The sequence below is a fragment of the Lactuca virosa genome, chromosome 5, assembly GCF_052849685.1.
Source record: "Lactuca virosa cultivar CGN04683 chromosome 5, Lactuca_virosa_CGN04683_v6, whole genome shotgun sequence".
Taxonomy (NCBI): domain Eukaryota; kingdom Viridiplantae; phylum Streptophyta; class Magnoliopsida; order Asterales; family Asteraceae; genus Lactuca; species Lactuca virosa.
The window spans coordinates 170,207,821-170,226,699 of record NC_136430.1 but is presented as its reverse complement, the minus strand read 5'-3'; the positions used below and the strand labels follow the sequence as shown (position 1 = coordinate 170,226,699).

Below are 18,879 nucleotides of genomic sequence, written 5' to 3'. Positions count from 1 at the left end.
TAGAAAGGTTGGTAGGTTTGATGAAACGTTTAATAGGGCACAACAAGAATCCTACAATCACATACGAGGTGGTACTAGTAGTGAAGTTTACGAAGAATGTCCAAGTACACGTCGCATGAGTGATGATGATTCGTATATGGCAGCGATACGAGATATTATTGCACAAGATATAATCACATTGTTGGGATGAATGTAATATGGCGTTATCAATAATATTTTTTATGATTTATTTACAATTTGTATGAACGTAATTTTAATATTATCATGGTCTAATCAAAAAAATAAAAAAGATTTTAAAAGAAATTTATATTTTATATTTTCTAATAAAATATTTACAAAATTATAATGTATATGTAAAAAATTTCAAGTATAAAATAATATATGTAAAATAGTAAATCCTTGTAAATATGTAAGCATGTCTTTTTTTAGTCATTTTACATTTAAAAGTTAAGCCTAATACTTTTTAAAAACAACTTTTAACTTTTTCCCTCAAAACTAATTCAAACACAATTTAAAAAAGACAAAATTGCAAAATTGATCCCTGTGGTATGCATTTTTTTGAGATTTTAATCCAAACCTCGACTTTTTTGGATCGGTGGTCCTTATGAGTTGGTTTGCTTGTAGTTTTGGTCCCTCAAAAAACTAAAAAGACTAAAATACCCTTGAGGTGTTTCTTTTTCATTTTTTTATCTATTTTTATAATTAAAAAAAATAAGAAAACACCCATCTCTCTCTCAAACAATGTTTGACTGAAAAAGTCAAAATGTTTCTCCTCCCTTCAATCTCCTTCAACATTCGAATCCTAATAAAAACCAAATAATTGCTCAATTGTGCCATCGTCACCACCACCTACGATCAAATATCACTGTCTATGGTCCACCTTTGCAAAAGCCCTCTTCAACCGCCATTCTGGGTCTAATGGGTACAAAATGGTTGTAGGGGGGGAAAAGAGGCTCAGGTCGTTACCAAATGGAGAAGGAGAAAAGAGGGATTGGACTCTTCGCCGGAGGTCCAATGGCGGCGGCGGTTTCTAGCGAGAGGCAAGATGAAGAAGAGGGTGAGGGAGAAATTAAGGCGAATCAAGGAGTTGGGTTAGATTTTGTATTTAGATCGAACAATCGACATCAAAAGACTTCAGATCCTCCGCAGCGGCTTCCCAATTGATGTTTGATGGAACTCATCGCCAGTATACCAAGCTTCATCGATGGTGAACACACACACACACCACCTGTTCGACCAAATGCCTCATTGACTCTTCTTCACTTTCATTTTGACTGGCTATGGATGTAAGCTTGTCGAGGTAGCTATTGTGTTGAGCCTTTCAACTCAACAAGTGACATGCGATGTAGGTGGGGGTGGAATTGGTGTAGTCTTCGCTTTAAAGAGACCCAGTGATAGTATCCAGCCGCCGACTCTGGTGCATCTCGATTCCGGTAACAACGAGATGAAAGGAAATAAATTCATGGGAAAGAAATTTATATGTACAGGTAAAAGAAAACAGATCTAAATTTTTGTTTTTTGTTATGAAGTTTTGAAAATTTAAACAAACTCTTTTCTTCTTCCTTAATTTGTTAGATTGTAATTGGTAACCATCGGAAAGCTCTCAATTTGAGCAGTTCATTTGCAAACAGGAGGAGGTGTGGGTGTGGTTTGAGTTTTTGATTTACAGTACTGCTCCAATAGAGTTTCAATGTTTTCTGAATTTGATTTGTGTTTCCTGTTTTTCTCATTTGTTTGCGATAAGAAACTTGAATAGGAGCGACTTTTTCTTTGTGCATCCCCAACAACAATAAGAAAGTTGAACCCATATGTGTTTCTTGATTTGAAATTAGTTAATTTTATTTTGAGGGTGAGTGCTTTTAGTAATCATGTGGATGATGTGTGTGTGGTTTTACTGTGTATTTATGGAGAGAGAGAGAGAGAGAGAGAGAGAGAGAGAGAGAGAGAGAGAGAGAGAGAGAGAGAGAGATCTTAATTTTTTAATTATAAAAATAGATAAAAAATGAAAGAAAAATGAAAAAGAAATACCTCAAGGGTATTTTAGTCTTTTCAGTTTTCCGAGGGACCAAAAATACAAGCAAACCAGCTCATAAAGACCACCGATCCAAAAAATTTCAGGTTTGGACTAAAACCCCAAAAAAATGTATACCACATAGATCAATTTTAATATTTTGTCTTTAGAAAACTTCCTTTTACCAAAGGGATAATGACTTGATAGGGTAAGTTACCTTTTGAAATGTACACATTTAGTTCTTATTTTTTTTTTTGTAAATTAAACCCTTATACTTTATTAATATGTACACATTAGGTCCTTTTGACCGGATTCTATAGGTTTTGCTGATGTGGAAGCACATGTGGCACTAAAAGCAACTGCATAACAATTAATTAGCTTAGTCACTCATTATAAACGAATGTTAACATCCAAAATCAGGAGGAATCACGGTTTTGTCGTACAAGAAGAAAGAAGATGTCGACTGGCTCAAGAATCTCCACAGGTTCAAGCAATCACAGAGTAGATAAGGAAGTCCTCTGTGATTGTAAACTCCCTACAAGAATTCGTACCTCCAAGACCAAAGATAACCCTGGAAAGAAATTCCGAGTGTGCCCTAACTCATTGGTAAATACCTAAATTGATTTTATTTGTCAAATCGCATCAATTTTCTTCTTCTTACCTTCTATGTTGTTGATTTTATTACTACAGAAACCAGGGAAAAAGTGTAAAGTTTGGGAATGGATTGATGAAGAACCTGAGAATATGAAGCCCATTGCAGAAGATACTCTTTCAGATGTTGCAGATTATCTTATACAAGTTTTAGAGGATGTGGCATCTATTAGAGAAGAAGTGAAACAGTTGAAGGTTATGGTTTGTGTACTGATTCTGCTGGTCATTGTTAAGGTTGTGTTTTGGGGTTGAAGATATGCTTCTGGAGGTTTTAGGGGATGTTGATGTAATAGAAAACTAGTATGGGTAATATAGTAATTAAGTTCAAAAGATTACCCAACACTACATCAAAATATATATATATCACATGCATTACCCCACTACACCAAAACCTAATTACTCTAAGGTCACAGGTTTGTCTTGGCTGCATCTAGTTCCATCCTTGACTTTAACATTTTTCTGAAGACCAATTTCTATGATTCTTTCTAAAAACTTTCTCACCCTACCAGCATCATTCAAAGAAACCTTCTTCATAGGACTTCTCTTCACAGGAGCTTTCTTCACAGGAGTTCTCTTGACAGGAGCTTTCTTTAGAGGAACTTCATTTACAATAGGAGTAGGAGTGCTTGGAGCTGGAGTTGATTGACTTGGACCTGCTGTGCTTGGAGCTGGAGTTAATTGACTTGGACCTGCTGTGCTTGGAGCTGGAGTTGGCTTACTTGGGCACGTGGATTTGTTGTGGCCAGTTTGGTGGCAAATGGTACATCTTAGAGGAATGCATACCCTTAACACAGTATGCCTTGTGTGCCCACTTAGCTCTCTTTCTTCCTGATCTCTTTTCCTTTTGACACATGGCCTGCCAGGTAACCTCCTCCTTAATGGAGGCAAAATAGTATGAAGTCCTTCAACATGTGGGCACTTAGAACTGTCATTGAGTGGGTGGATGTTATACTCATAGCTACTAAGGAAATAGGCTTTAGTATAGGAGTTTGATACAAAAGCCTCCACATCTAGGTTCAATGATGAAATTGCTGATATGGCATGTACACATGGAATGCCTGTGATTTGCCAGCTTCTGCATCCACATGACCTCTGATTCAGATCAACAGCATACCTCTCATTTCCTGAGAACACTTCAAATTCTTTGTAGCCACTCACATAAGGTACCCAAAATCTGTCAATATAGAAGAAGATAGTCAGTTACCATTATAAACCAATGTATAACTAATGAAAGTGTTACTAACCTTTGCAATTCTCTCAAATCCTCTATCTCCCTTCTGATACTTGGGCATATGTCCAAATCCCAACTCAAACCATTTTGCTTCTGCATCCATAACCTCTGCATTGCCCAACATCTTATGCCCTCCAACATTGTTATCACTGGTTTCCTTCTAGCATCAAGTACAACAGAATTGAAACTTTTAGAAACTTCATTCTCTACTGCATCACAGTCCATACCATCTCTAAAAAAAGCCTTTGACCAACACCTTGGATCCCTGTCTATGAGATAGTCATAAGCCCTGCTTTCCAAGGACTTAATCTCATTCATTGCTGCTTCAAACTTTGGTACAGTTGTTGCATTCACAACCCTCCAAAATGGTTTAAAGTATTGTTCTCTTTTAAATTTTTTGTGGAAATTAGCTAGAATGTGTCTCGTACATAATCTATGCTCCACATCAGGAAGTCTTTCCTTCACAACTTCAACTAATCCCTGATTCAAACAATTAAATGATTAGTTAATTAAATGATCAAAACAATTAAAGTTAATTCAAAAAAATAAAATGATTACCTTGTGGCCATCTGAGAGGATTGTAATGTCATGACCATTCCCCCCTCCAATGTCTTCCATTAGGTTGTTCAAAAACCATTTCCATGTCCTTTTGTTCTCAACATTGACTACTGCCCAAGCTAAGGGATAGATGTTATTATTAGCATCTCTACCCACTGCTGATAGGAGCTCCCCTCTACATACACCCTTAAGAAAGCAACCATCATCCCCAATTACCTTTCTGCATCCATCTAACCACCCATCCACAACACCTTTAAAGCTAATATAAAACCTATCAAACACCACAATATTATCAGGTTGTGGCTCCAAGAACACATCAACATGTGAAGCTGGATTAGCCCTTCTGATTTCAGCTGCATAATACCACAATTTGGCATAATGTTCTTTCAAACTTCCCTCAACTTCATACAATGCTAACTTTTTTGCATTCCTACACTGCCCAACACTCACATTAATGTTGTATCTCTTAGATACTAGGGCTTTCATTTTCCTCAAACTCAGTTTAGGACTCTCCAAAACATCATTCACAAATTGTTTCCCTATCCACTTATATGTTACAATTGACCCAAGTTTGAATGTCCTAGAGCACTTGTGCTATGTTATAAGAGACTTAATCTGAAAAGTGTGTTCCTCTTTCATCCAGGAAGCATACAATCTAAAAGGGCATGTTGGATTCTTTCCTTTACAACACCTAACTAGCAACCTACTCTTGTCATTCTTTTCATACCACAGATCATAACCATTTGCTACAGCATAGCAACTAAGAGAGTATTTAAGTTCAGCAGTAGTAGAGTATTTCATACCTAATCGAGGCTTCATCTCATTCCATTTCTGAGTATGATCATGTCTTGGGTAGATATGTCGTATTGCATTATAATCTTCTTCAACCAAGTCATCATTCTGTATTGGACAAAGTTTGTTGAGGAATTGATCATTGAAGTTTCTTTTGAGAGATATAACTTCATCGTCCTCTACATGTTCAGCTTTCAGACCATCTTCTAAAATGGAGTCAACATCATCAATAGAAACCAAATCATCATCTTCAAGGTCTGATTCTTCCTCCTGAATCCAATCAAACAAAGGTTCATGATGATCATCCACATACACATCCAATCTCTTCTTTTCATTGATATCTTCAAGAAACTCGTTAAAATCGCAGTAATTCTGAATAGCATGTAATCTCTCAGACAACCTCACTTCATGTGGACAGTAATACACATCTCTGCATCTTTCGTTAGTAAGCTTTTCAAGAAAGGGGATGAAATCAGGGAAGTTCATCTTGTTCACAACCGTGTATGGTACAGAGGCTTTTACTCCATCAAAATACATCAATGGGGTAGGTGTGAACACCCCATTATAGTGTACATCAACGATTGTATCTGCATCTTCTGCCATTGTTGATGGTGATTTTGAGTCAAGAAGTTTGATGGATTATCGGCCGAGTGAATGGAGGAATAGCTGATTAAATGAGCCCTAATTGTCAAAATGTGGTGTAATTTAACAATATTCATGTAAGGTGACATGTGGATGCCACCTGGTTATTTCATTTCAAGAAAATAAAAGAAAATTCGTATATGACCGGTACACCGGGTATAGCCGGTCAAAAGGATTGCATAATTACAAAAAACTGGTATAAGGGTTTAATTTACAAAAAAAATAAATAATAAATAAGGACTAAATATGTACATTTCAAAAAGTATCTTACCCTATAAGTCAAGTCATTTTCCCTTTACCAAAAAGAACTTTTGAGGCTGAAAATTAATCGCAAAGGCCCTCGAACTTTATAGGAAAAAAAACGGGATATTCAAAAGGCGAAAAAATCCTTACTTTTCAAAGGGTTAATGACCTAAAAAGGTAACGAACTTTTGTCTTTGTCCACATTTAGGTAACCATGTTTTTTTCGTTCACATTTGACCATTAAACTTGTTTGACCTGTTCAAAATAAGGTAATATGACCGGTAATTAGCGGTAACATTACCCTATTATGAACAGGTCAAACAAGTTTATTGGGCAAATGTGTACGGAAAAAACATGGTTACCTAAATTTGGACAAAAACCAAAGTTCCTTACCTATTTTGGTAATATTGGGTTCTTTATGTTAAGTGCAAGTAATCATAAGATCCATTGATGTGAAATGAAATTGGGTTGTCCGGTCTTGTGTATGAGGAGATGGTTAAGTCTTGGGACAACCCAGTTTAGGCCCAACTAGTTAGGGGCTATGTTGTATACGCTTAAGGGGTTAGGTTGTATGTGTTTTAAAGACCGAGCAACCCAGCTTAGCCTATGACTAGTCGGGACTAAACTGGGTTAGACCAAGTCTAACGTAATTGTTCATTGATTGTCGGAGCCTGATCCCAGGGCACACAGTCCCTAAGACGGTTATTGTCCAGTATAACCAAAACGGGTAAGAAACTTTGGTTTTTATCCGTATTTAGGTAACCATTTTTTTTCGTACACATTAGACCAATAAACTTCATTGACATGTTCATAATAGGGTAATATTACCGTAATTACCGGTCATATTACCTTATTTTGAACAGGTCAAACAAGTTTAATGGTCAAATGTGAACGAAAAAAACGTGTTTACTAAACGTGGACAAATACAAAAGTTCTTACTTAGGTCATTAACCCTTTTCAAACAACCACTTTGAAAAGCAATCCAAACACGCCCTTATTACAAAGTTTTTGAGCTTCTGCCTCGTTACAAAGTTTGCAACTCGTAAAAGATTTCTTTTTCGTGTTCACCGTCTCATTGGAGTAGGGATCATCTTTCGCTTCTCCGTCACCGGCGACCATCACACGGTAACCTTATACGAGTTGACTCTTCCTAGCACCCGATTTCACTCAAATTGGTTCAATCACTTCTTTATACTCGATCGTTTGCTTTTGAATTGTTGGATTTATTATTTTCAGATATAGAGGAAGAAAGAACGACTACGTCTAATCGCTTCGTGTGCGCTGAGTATCAAAACCCCAACTCAAGAATTAGGCATATATCTGGTATGTACACTATACAAATGCTCACCCCCTTTTCACACAATCATACAACAACTTTAACTTACTACCTGTAGATTGCTAAATCTGAAACATCTGCGTATTCTTTTACTTCATTCAACGTTCGATTATTATATGCCCACCTGTCAAGATCACTTTATTGCTCCCCTTGAATACTCTTATGTAAATTAATTTGTCATGAAGAGTGATTGTTGAATTTGATAATCAGTTCGTATCATGCCTATAGCTTCCAATGTTTATATGAAGGAACTATTTTTTTATATAAACTTTCTCGTTATCCTTGAATCATTTCTGACTATTAACAAATATAATTCTGCTTTAGGAGTGGAAATCGATCATAAAATAGATGTACACAAGTAACTGGAGGCATACACAAGGTGGATGTGGTGGCGTTGTTAGCGACACCTCTATGGAATCTGGTGATTGGAGGTCTCAGCTGCCAGCAGACTCACGACAAAGGATCTTGAATAGGATGTGTGTATTTATACTCTTAAATTTCTCAAGTTAATGTGCTTTAAAAGTATTTTAACTATTCTAACCTGATTAGAATCATAACTTAACTATGATGATGTTATCTGTTGAGGTTTGTTGTTAATAGTGAGTGTAGGTTATGTACATTGTACCCTTCTTTGATTTGTAAAGTCATGGAAATATCTTGTAAATACTTTCATCTTTTGATTGACACATGTTGCTTTTACACAGTATGGATGCCTTGAAGAGTCATATTCGAGTCTATGGAGATGAGGGGCTAATGAAAATAGCTGTCAACTTTGAAGAGACAGTGTATATAGCTGCAACAAGTCAGGTTTGTTCTGTTTTTATCTGCTAATGTTGTTAGTGGTATAAAGATTTTGAAGGAGTCTTTATGTAAAAATGGAACTAGTTTGCTATTTAAATCTTGTAATTCATTTTGTTTGCAGTCTGATTATATGCGGAAGATATGCTTCAAGATACTGACTATTGAAACCAGATCACAAAATCTTATGCTAGACACTAATAGTGTAAACCCCTTTGATCCAGGTATTTTTTTTTTCAAAAAATATTTTTACAAAATATTAATGAAACTTATTATTAACTTATAACTCTTTTGTAGCATCGTTAGATTCCACAAATTGTGAAGAGTGGCAAGAGGAACTGTATGAAAAGGTGTTGTATATGAAATTACACAAGCTTTATGTTCCTTTTTCCAACCCTATTGATATTATGAGTCATAATAAGAAACAACTAACACTCTTTTGGAATCTAAAATTGTTTTTATTTTTATTACAGATAAAAGCTATGAAGGATCTGTATCTACAAGATTTGAATGAGTTGAACCTGAAAATTCTTCGCAGATTGCAGCATGTGAGTTCCATATCCCCCTTAATTTTATGGAAAACAGATGTGAAAAAGAAATGTAATTTTAAAAAAAAATTATTTCCTAATTTAACGAAAGAGTTTGTTGTCCAGAATGATTTTCATCCTCATCAACTGAACAACGAGCAACTTGAGAAGCTAAAAGTGTTCAAAAACATGTTGGAACGTTTCATGGCATTCTTACAAATCCAAAAGCACAACATTTTAGTTAGCTACAAAGACAAACTGACTACTTATGAGAAGCAAATTGTCCATCTCATCACCTCAACTCGAAGGAAACCTGTGCACAATTGACATTTGACACAAGTCAAAGTCAAACCACACGAAAGTACACTGTTGGTATAGTCTTAAATGTATATTTTCATTGTTTGTTACCTTGAGAACATCTTGATTCTTCAATATTTGAGTAAATTACATGATTCGTCCCTGGTGTAAGTGCTAAATTACATGTTTAGTCCCTATTTTCAAAAATTAACTCGGATCTTCCCTTATTTCGTTAAAAGTTGCACGTTTTGTCCCTAACCGACATGAAATGACTGTAATGCCCTTTTTAATTTCTTTTTCATTTATTTTTTTAGATTTCTAATTATTAAAAAAATGTTTTAAATAAACTTGTGGGTCCCACCCACCCCCTTTGTACCATTTCCATATTCTCTGTCTAAACCCTAAACACCACCCCGTCGATGTTAACCTGCATATACATCATAAACAATGTCCAGTTCAACTGGAAATCGCCTGTCTCTCGTTACCAATAAGAACCGACCTGGACAGCCACATCATCAAACGTCCCTCATCTAACCCTTACCCTCACCAATCACTCATCCTCCCTCTTCATAGCCAACTATCCGAGTAAATCACTCAAAATTTGAAGCTTAAAATCAAAATTCAAATCATTCATAACCGGTTCAGATTCAAGTAAATCATTATCGTTCAAGAACCTAAAACTCAAAATGATCTTACTCACTCCTAAAACTGAAAGCAAACATGAAGCACAAAATCAACACTGAAATTAAACCTAAAAACAGCAATCAAACTTGATACTCAATAAAAAAACATGAATTCTAACCTGGAACTCAAAATGTAATTTGAAATCAAACTGAAAATCGAACTCGAAATCAAACCCAAAATCGAACTTGGAAATCGAGACAGGGAGAATGGGATGGGAAGGAGATAAGTAGAGAAAGAGGATGGGCAGTAGTTCTGGCGGAGCTACCTCTCTCGAAGGTGATGGTGATCAAAGATGATGGTGGTGGTGGATTTATTCACCTGATACAACCCAAACATCTCCAATTTCTTCAAAGGGAGATAAATTTTCTGGCAGAAAGACGAGGTTTTAGAGGCTGGACGTTTCTGAAAATGGATGTTTGCTAGAAATCTGTAAGATTTTACTACTTAGACATTTCCGGTGACGACAAAGGGTTGCCGGAGGTTGCTGTGAGAACTGAGAAGAAAGGAAATGGGAGGAGAAGCGATGTTCGTTTGATAGGGAAGGCGGTTGAAGAGGTAAGGTATAAAAGGGTGTGGGCCCATTTTTATTTCTTTTTCAATAAAAAAAATCAAAAGTAGAAAACAGTTGAAAATAAATGAAAAAGAAATTAAAAAGGGCATTACAGTTATTTTTGTCTGTTGGGGACGAAACGTGCAATTTTTAACGATACGAGGGACGGTCCGAGTTAATTTTTAAAAATGGAGACTAAACATGCAATTTGACACTTGCACCAGGGACGAATCGTGTAATTTACTCTCAATATTTTTTCTTATCTACATTATAGTGATTATCACTTCATTTTTAGTGAATAGTGATTATCATTTCATTTTTTTTTTGAACGATAGATCACCCTAAGATTGAAGTATGTAAGATTTGAATCTGGATCAACTAAATTTTTGAGTGCTTATAACAAAGTATTTATTTCCTAAATGTCATCTATCTACTATGAAAACATTTCTAATTACCATTTAACTTGGAGTTGGGAATACCATTTGGTTGTCATCTCATTTCCAAATCATTACCAAATTATATGTTGTAACTTCCATCTTCTCTTATTCACAATGGGAGGATATATGATTTATGTTGCCTCAAAGTGCCTATATGTTATAATCTGTCCATTGCAGCATGCAAACAGAAGGATGATTTCTTGGCGACGAAACATCAAAACATAAAAATAAATTCCATAAGGATAATAAGAAACCCACACAAGGCTAAACGATTAATAGATGACTTCAAATAAATATTTTGGCATCAATTTCATAATTAATAGACAATAGACACGACTTTAAAAATCAAATTAACATGTTGCTCACAAATTCCGCCTAATGATAATCCTAATTAGAAGTACAATGGTTTTGGGTTTTCACATAAATTTTTTTTTTTTTAAAAAAAAAAAAGGAAAAATCGAATGGTCATTTTAGAAAGTCATCAAACCTTTTGTAAAACAGTGCATAAAAGTGGTCAAAGCTTTAAAATTAAGCCATCAAAGTTTTTAAAATTAATATCTTTTCATTGCAATTATAAACTTGGGATATTTCACAAATATGACCTATAGAAGATACATGGAAATAACCTAATTTTTAGGTATTTTCATAGTTAACCATTATTTTGAAATGATCATTTTGGATTTCATAGAATATACAATTGTGTATTTTTATTCTCATTTGCACAAAGCAGTATTCAAAACCTATATCTATTAATTTTGAAAATGTTTAATATCACTGATTATTCAATAAAATGTCACATTTTATGCTTTTCTATCATAATTATTCACATTTGCTATTTTTTTTTAACTTTTTGTTAGATTATAGTAAAAAAAACCCAAACATTTTATGGGATTTTTGGATTTGTTAATCGGATTTCGGACTTGTTAATGACTTTCTGGATTAATTTTTTTGTCCTAAATACATAATTTAAAATGTGAGTCTGAAATCTGAAAAATTACTTTCCAATATGACATAAAGTTACTCTAAAATAGTCAAAAATGCCTCCATTTCGAAAATAATGGTTATTTTGATCAAAATCCAAAGACTAAACTGCACAAATGGTCCTTGTGGTTAGCTGAAAATTGACACTTTGGTCCAAAAAAGTTTGGACTAGCATCAGAGGTCCAAACTTTTCATTTTGTTGCGAGTTTGATCCGATTTTGTTTGAACTTTTTTATAAAGACGATTTTGCCCCTGATTATTTAATATTTTAATTTTCTTTTATTACAACAATTAAAAAGAATTTAAAATAAAAGAAAAAAGAAAATACTCTCTCTCTCTCTCTCTCATAAACCAATACAATCAACACATATCCTTGTTCTTCCCTTCTGCATTCGTTCCCAGCCAAGAACACAAGAGCATTCTTGTTCTTTTCATGTATACCTGCAAATGAGAAATACAACCACTCCTTGTTATTGGTTCATATTCTTTCCATGGCAATTTCAAGAAACCAAAACACAAACCTAACCCTAGTGATTTACACCCCATCGATTATGTCAAGCAAAACAAGCATACACCCATCGATTTCCTGTAAAAGATTAACCTCACTCATCCATTCCATTTATCCATTTCTGTCAAGAATCAATCAACAAACACTCATCTTAACCTAAATCTATTGACTAAACCCCATGGATTTACATTCAAAGTAAAAAAGAAGAGAGATGAAAGGACACCTGTGATTGTCGAGCAAACAACAACGCCGAACACCCCCCATCGCACTTGGCCTTCTTCCCGTCGAGCTCCACTGCCAAACACACCACATGCGCCGATGTTGCTGCTCTCCTAGCTCAACCGGTTCTCCCTTCCGCATCGCACCTTGTTATCAGAACAGGAAGAGAGAAGCTGCACTGCCTTCCCTTTCCTTCTCTTTGGCCCCATCGATCTCTGGAAACAAAGCTTTCGCAGGAAATCGACCCTCACTACTGCCCTACCCATCCCGTTCCCTCACGTGTTCCATGGTCGACGACCACGTTATACGAGCGTTTTTCATGAATCGATTTCATGTGAGAATTGATTGGTTCCTGAAAATCGATTGGTTTGAATATAGGAGGGAAATGCTTACGATTCATTACCGATTTTGAGGTTTAGAAGGTTGTAGAGAGAGGCGATTTGAGAATCGAGATCGTCGGGATTGCTTCGAGCAATGATGAAGTCGTTTTGGCATCAGAATCTTCCTTCGCTAACCTTCTGTCACCCCTAATAAAAAAAACCCTAGACACACACAGGTAGAGTGCCAATCTCTACAAATTTGGTCTCTGATTTGGCCCTCTCATCCCCGATTTCGTTCAAGGTACCTCTAATTTGGTCAACTGGATTCAAGTGGTGGAGGTTGTTAAAGACTTAAGAGTCGACACAAATGAAGCAGATGGCGACTGCTGCGATTTATTGGTGGTTTGGGTGAGGGTTGGCATCGTAGCAGGTGGCGGTGGGAACAGGTGGAGTGGCGGTGCGATTTACCTGAAGAACCTTCTTCATCTTACCTGCAATTCATCATTCTTCATCTTGCCAACAGGATGGTGGCTTCAGATCGGATAGGGTGGGTGTTTGAGACGGTAAAGGAGGGCGAAAAAAATATTGAAGATTTTGAAGGACGAGAGAGAGAGAGAGAGAGAGAGAGAGAGAGAGAGAGAGTATTTTCTTTTTTTTTATTTTTAATTCTTTTTAATTGTTGTAATAAAAGAAAATTAAAATATTAAATAATCAGGGGGGAAAATCGTCTTTATAAAAAAGTTCAAACAAAATCAGACCAAACTCACAACAAAATGAAAAGTTTGGACATCTGGTGCTAGTCCAAACTTTTTTGGACCAAAGTGACAATTTTCAGCTAACCACAGGGACCATTCGTGCAGTTTTGTCAAATCCAAATATACTTTATTTTCACACATTTTATAATTTTGTACGATTGTTTTGTGAATATCGTTACGAGCATGAGAAAAAAGCAAAACTCAAACACCATACCAAACAAAATGATGTTCATAAAAGTAATTTGGTTTGGTTAACCGAGATTAATGTTTTTTAGTTAGAGTGAATGAGCTTTAGATATGTATTTTTATATTTTATTTTATTTTTAATTAGAAATTAATAATTATAATTAATTTATATTTGTGTTGTATATATTATTACATATTACAAAAAATTAAATAAAAATAGTAATATGGTAAAAATAATATGATGTTTTTAAATTTTATTTGGTTTAATCCGACCTAACCCAAAACGTATTATAAGATGTTATAAAATCCAATCCAATCCAATTAAAACGAAACCCAATTAAACGGACGGACTCACACGTCTAATATCCTTTTTAAATGACTAAATGACAAAACTGCAAAAATGGTCCCTGTAGTATGCATTTTTTCTGGGTTTTGGTCCAAACCTCGACTTTTTTTGATTGACGGTTCTTTTGAGCTACGTTGTTTGTGGTTTTGGTCCCTCATAAAGTTAAAAAGACAAAAATACCCTTCTAATATATTTTCTATGTTTATTTCTATTTAATATAAAGTTTTATTAATAAAAATTATGGAACCCACCTCTCTCTCTCGTTGTCTTCTCCATACATCCCAAATCAACACAAGAAAATCGATTTCTCCATTAATTCAACGATGAGAGATCTGCGTTTGTTTCCGTTCTCGTCCTAAATCACCACAAGAAAACCTATTACAGAAGCGATTTGCTGCAAAGGTTCTGTTCTCGGATCTTAATTCCTAAAAGAATAACATGTTGGTTCTTTTCCCTCGATGACTGATGCCTGAGAACGAGAGACATTTTTTGGCTAATGGAAGTTGAGATTATTGTGGAAACGATACCTTTGTAAAAAGTCGATTTGAAAATTGAATTCAGTCAAATTGAACAAAGCATTACAGAGAAGAAGAGAGGTTACGATTGTTAGTGTCAATCGATCGTGGGGTGAACAAAAACAGTAAAGGGAAAGAAATAAACTCAATCGCTCCCATCACCTTCTTTTCTATTTCAATCTTGCATAATCCCGGAATCAATCAAACGAACCAGTGGAGCACATAAAATCTTTAACAACCGATTAATTTTGATGAATGTGCAGATTTTGCTCTTTCTTTGATTACGACCGAATAAGCTTCGAAAAGGCAAGTAAAAAGGAGAATTGGATGCTTGCAATTGATGACAGATGAAAGCCATACTGAAACCTGTGTGATAAAACCCAATTCTAGGAAACACAACCTATTTGTTTCACTTTTGATTTGGGAATAACATACAGAGATCCAACTTCTTTGTACATACTTTATACAGGGAATCGACCTTCTTTATGGAGCTGAGGGATGATTCAGGAATGCAGGCTTCCCCTTCCTTCTCGTCGTGAACCACAGGACGCCAAAAGAACCGGGCAGCAGAGCTACCACCCACCGGTGGCAAAACCCACTTCACCACTCACTATCGCTGTGATTGTTAGAACGCCCCTACTCTGACCATCTACCACCTTACACCGACCGTCGTTCTTCCCTGTCGTCATCCCCGCCGAGCAGAAGCAAGAACGAAGCAACGGATGCTACTGGAGCAACCTCCGACCACTACTACAGCCACCATCTGTTGCTGCCACCGTGATTCCAGCTACCACCGCCTTCTACTACTGCAGTAAGTCTTTCGCCACCATTACCTTTCGTTCCACATACTTTCTTTTCTATTTGAAAAGCTTATCAAGAGGATTGCAGATTTTTTTTCCTTTCATTCGTTACCTGCGTGAACCTGATGATGAAGAAGATGGACTGTGACTCGGGGGAGGGTAGGGTACCGATTACATGACGTGGAGAGAGAGAGAGAGAGAGAGAGAGAGAGAGAGAGGCCCGATTTTATATTTAATAATAATAATAATTTTAAAAAGTGAAAGAAAAATGAAAATTAAATTCATTAAGGGTATAATAGTCTTTTTAATTTGGACAGGGACCAAAACTGCATGTAAACTAGCTCAAAAGGACGATGAATCCAAAAAAGTCGAGGTTTGGACTAAAACCCTAAAAAAATACAAACCATAGGGAACATTTTTGCAATTTTGTCTTTTTAAATTAGCAAATTTCATATTTTTTTAGTGAATTTTATTCGAAATAAATATAAAAACAAAATAATTTTTTTATAGAAATAATCATAGTCCTAAAGCTTATTAACATTTTACCTAACCGTCATCTTCTTCGACTTCACCGCCCAAACAAAAACCATCCATCATCACACTCATAAACCTTCAAACTAAATTAATAGTTAAAATAGGGATCATCTTTCACGTCTCCGTCACCGGCGACCATCTAACGGTAACCTTATGCAAATTCACTCTTCCTATTACCCGATTACACGCATATTAATTCTATCTCTCGTTAGTTATTTCACCAATCAAATTGAATGTCTAGTATGCTATAAACCCTACTTATATAAATGATTTTGTCATGAAGTGTGATTCTTCAATTTCACAATCGTTAGTATCATGTTGCGTGTATCGTAGTTGAATCATTTCTGACAAAATCGTAGTTCCAATAGGAAAAAACAGTTTTTCCTGTATAAAAGCTCTTTGTATAATTAAATCATTTCTTACTATTCTGTTTTAGGAGTGTAATCAATCATCAAATAGAAGATGGATATGAGTAATTTGAGGCGTACACATGGTGGAAGTGGCGATGTTGGCGACTCCTCTCTGCAATCTGGTGATTGGAGGACTCAATTGCGAGCAGCTGCAAGGGAAAGGATGGTGAACAGGATGTGTGTATTTACCATTTACATCCTTCTCTTAAATCTCTTAATTTTATGTGCTATAGGAATTCGATCATGCTAACCTTCTTAGAATTGTTAACTGTTGGGATTTTGTTGATAATATGTGGAAATATAGTTTCATTTTACTTTTAGAAGTGATGATTGCTAAACTACTAAGGTGCTAATTGCCCAAAAAGGTTAATTAGTACGTTTTGGTGATATGGTGTCCTATGTGGAAATATAATTTCATATTACTTGGGTCATAACTGTAATTTCACTTAAAAACTGTTTAATGTAGCTGGTTGTCTACACTTTTTTTATCTGTAAAATTAAGTTTTCTACCAGAAATATTTTCTAAATACCACATGTTTTGATTGTGACACATGTTGATATTACATAGAATGGTTAAAGTGAAGAGGTATCATCCATACTCTGGACATGAGGAGCTACAAGAACTTAGAAAAACATGTGCGAGGTTTGAAGAGCAGATTTATAATGCTGCAACAAGCCTGGTTTGTTTTTTTTTTTTTCAGGGTCTCTTTAGTTTGCTTATCACTTCAATAACATAATGTTAGAGATATTAAGATTTTGAATCATTCGAAGTCTGTTTCTTTTTTACTTAAGCTGGACATAATAATTTGTCATATGTGATAAGGTAGTTTGGGACCTAAATATTTTTAATAATTTGGTTTTTAGTTTGATTATATGCGGAAGATATCCTTTAAGATGCTGACAATTGACACTAGACCACGAAGACCCATGCCATTGGCATATGCTATGTAGTCAAACTCTGGTGCTATTAATGGAAACCCCTCAAATCCAGGTATTTTCTAATACACTGTCAGTCTGTCATATTAGGCTCTTTTTTTGGTTACATATACAATTATACATTAATGATGTTTAAGAAATATTTGAAAAAATTAAGGAAATGAAGAAATGAGGACAGAGTTGTAAATGTTTGGACTTTGGAATTTGACTTTGTTTATTCAGTAAAAGAAAATATCTTGCTACTTATGATAACCTCAAAACATCATTACATAAAATCAACCAAATCACACGCACAAGTTTCATATATCAATTAGTTTGTGAAGGTAGAAAAGTATATTAAATATTTAAGAATTTTATTTACATTATTTTTTGGATGTTTTTGTATAAACTTATAGATCATATTGTTTGGATGCATGTACCACAGTACCAATGGCAGAAGACCACGATAATGAATAAACCAATGGTGGGAAACCACATGATGTATAATGATGTATATACAAGTATTTGTTGTGTTTTGTTTAATGATGCAAATCGATATGCATATCATGTGTGCACTATGCATTGTAATAGTTTGTTTATATTGTCAATATGTTTTGATCCATAAGGATTTATTGATGAGATTCATAATATATAGAACTCAATAACTAAATTGTGTGAAGCTAAAAAGTGATTATGCGGTTTTTTATTTAATTTATTGTCATAAACACAAAAACTACACCTAACTAAGAGGTTGGGTTTTGTGGGATAGTTACCGAACAAGAAAAAGAGAAAAGTGGGTGACGTGTCCAGTCCAATAATTGTTACATTTTTATTTTTAACGATTAGTGGAAGGAGTCACTGGGCCTTTTTGTTTACTTTCATTAGTCAATTTTGTCCGCGTTGGGGCGCAGTAATCTATTGGAGAATTAGTAGAAAGTAAGTTGCTACACCGAAGATTTAAATTGACAAACGACAAAAATTATTGCCCAAAGTCATGTCAAGCAAAAATAATAACAATTGTATTATATGTGATATGTACGTATAAGCAAGTAAGATTTTTTTAATTTAACGAACGAAAGTTTAAATAAGTAAAAACATATTATATGTGACCCGACTCATATGTAGGAAGCGTATATAAAAATAAATACGAAAACATAAAAAAGAAAATTACGTCGAAACATCGACGAACTCGAATTTATACCGACACGTATATAAAAAAGCAAGTAAATTTTTTAAAATCAACGAACGAAAGTTCTAAATTTAGGCCGAAACGTTGACCACCTCTAATTTATACCGACACATACGAAAGTTTAAAAAGTCGGAGGGGTGGTAATTATAGGAAATCAAATTGTATATATTACGGGAGATAAAACAAAAGTTTGGAAAATTAAAGGGGTGAAATTGATATTTTTCAAAGTTAAAACACGGGGTGAAAATGACATTTTAAAAACTAGAGGGTTGAAAATGGCATTTTACAAAGTATAAACATAGACGAACTCGAATTTATACCGATACATACATAAAAAAGGAAGTAATTTTTTTAAATCAACGAACAAAAGCTATAAATTTATGTCGAAACATTGACCATCTCTAATTTATACTGATGCATACGAATGTTTAGAAAGTCAGAGGG

General features: G+C 35.0%; 2 protein-coding genes and 2 long non-coding RNA genes across 5 annotated transcripts; 3 read left to right on the top strand and 1 right to left on the bottom strand.

The window, feature by feature from the left end:
* The first annotated feature begins 757 nt into the window (after window positions 1-757).
* LOC145112004 (uncharacterized) lies at window positions 758-1,758 on the top strand. Its single transcript, XR_013710413.1, has 2 exons — window positions 758-1,487; window positions 1,576-1,758. It is a non-coding gene; the product is annotated as an uncharacterized LOC145112004 (long non-coding RNA).
* A 1,261-nt stretch (window positions 1,759-3,019) lies between these two features.
* Window positions 3,020-5,435, bottom strand: LOC145112003 (uncharacterized). Its single transcript, XM_079048221.1, has 3 exons — window positions 4,452-5,435; window positions 3,907-4,373; window positions 3,020-3,836 (listed from the first exon to the last, which is right to left on the bottom strand). Exons 1-3 carry the CDS (start codon window positions 4,935-4,937, stop codon window positions 3,059-3,061), a joined length of 1,731 nt encoding a protein of 576 aa, XP_078904347.1. The 5' UTR covers window positions 4,938-5,435; the 3' UTR covers window positions 3,020-3,058.
* A 3,122-nt stretch (window positions 5,436-8,557) lies between these two features.
* On the top strand, window positions 8,558-9,219 carry LOC145116406 (uncharacterized). The gene is made up of 3 exons (XR_013712057.1): window positions 8,558-8,612; window positions 8,736-8,810; window positions 8,916-9,219. It is a non-coding gene; the product is annotated as an uncharacterized LOC145116406 (long non-coding RNA).
* A 6,716-nt stretch (window positions 9,220-15,935) lies between these two features.
* LOC145116180 (mediator of RNA polymerase II transcription subunit 15a-like) lies at window positions 15,936-17,896 on the top strand. 2 transcript variants are annotated; one of them, XM_079052534.1, is made up of 5 exons: window positions 15,936-16,066; window positions 16,358-16,508; window positions 16,900-17,011; window positions 17,196-17,322; window positions 17,692-17,896. In XM_079052534.1, exons 2-4 carry the CDS (start codon window positions 16,384-16,386, stop codon window positions 17,280-17,282), a joined length of 324 nt encoding a protein of 107 aa, XP_078908660.1. In that variant the 5' UTR covers window positions 15,936-16,066; window positions 16,358-16,383; the 3' UTR covers window positions 17,283-17,322; window positions 17,692-17,896. The 2 variants fall into 2 exon arrangements, with proteins under 2 accessions (XP_078908660.1, XP_078908662.1); XM_079052536.1 differs by having other exon boundaries at window positions 17,663-17,896.
* The last annotated feature ends 983 nt before the right edge of the window (window positions 17,897-18,879 follow it).

Coding starts and splice junctions, on each gene's coding strand:
- LOC145116180 (XM_079052534.1), top strand. CDS start 16,384: ATGGATATGAGTAATTTGAGGCGTACACATGGTGGAAGTGGCGATGTT. Junction 16,509..16,899: donor GAAAGGATGGTGAACAGGAT/GTGTGTATTTAC, acceptor GATATTACATAG/AATGGTTAAAGTGAAGAGGT. Junction 17,012..17,195: donor ATAATGCTGCAACAAGCCTG/GTTTGTTTTTTT, acceptor TTTGGTTTTTAG/TTTGATTATATGCGGAAGAT.
- LOC145112003 (XM_079048221.1), bottom strand. CDS start 4,937: ATGAAAGCCCTAGTATCTAAGAGATACAACATTAATGTGAGTGTTGGG. Junction 4,374..4,451: donor TCCTCTCAGATGGCCACAAG/GTAATCATTTTA, acceptor TGTTTGAATCAG/GGATTAGTTGAAGTTGTGAA. Junction 3,837..3,906: donor GATTTGAGAGAATTGCAAAG/GTTAGTAACACT, acceptor CTATATTGACAG/ATTTTGGGTACCTTATGTGA.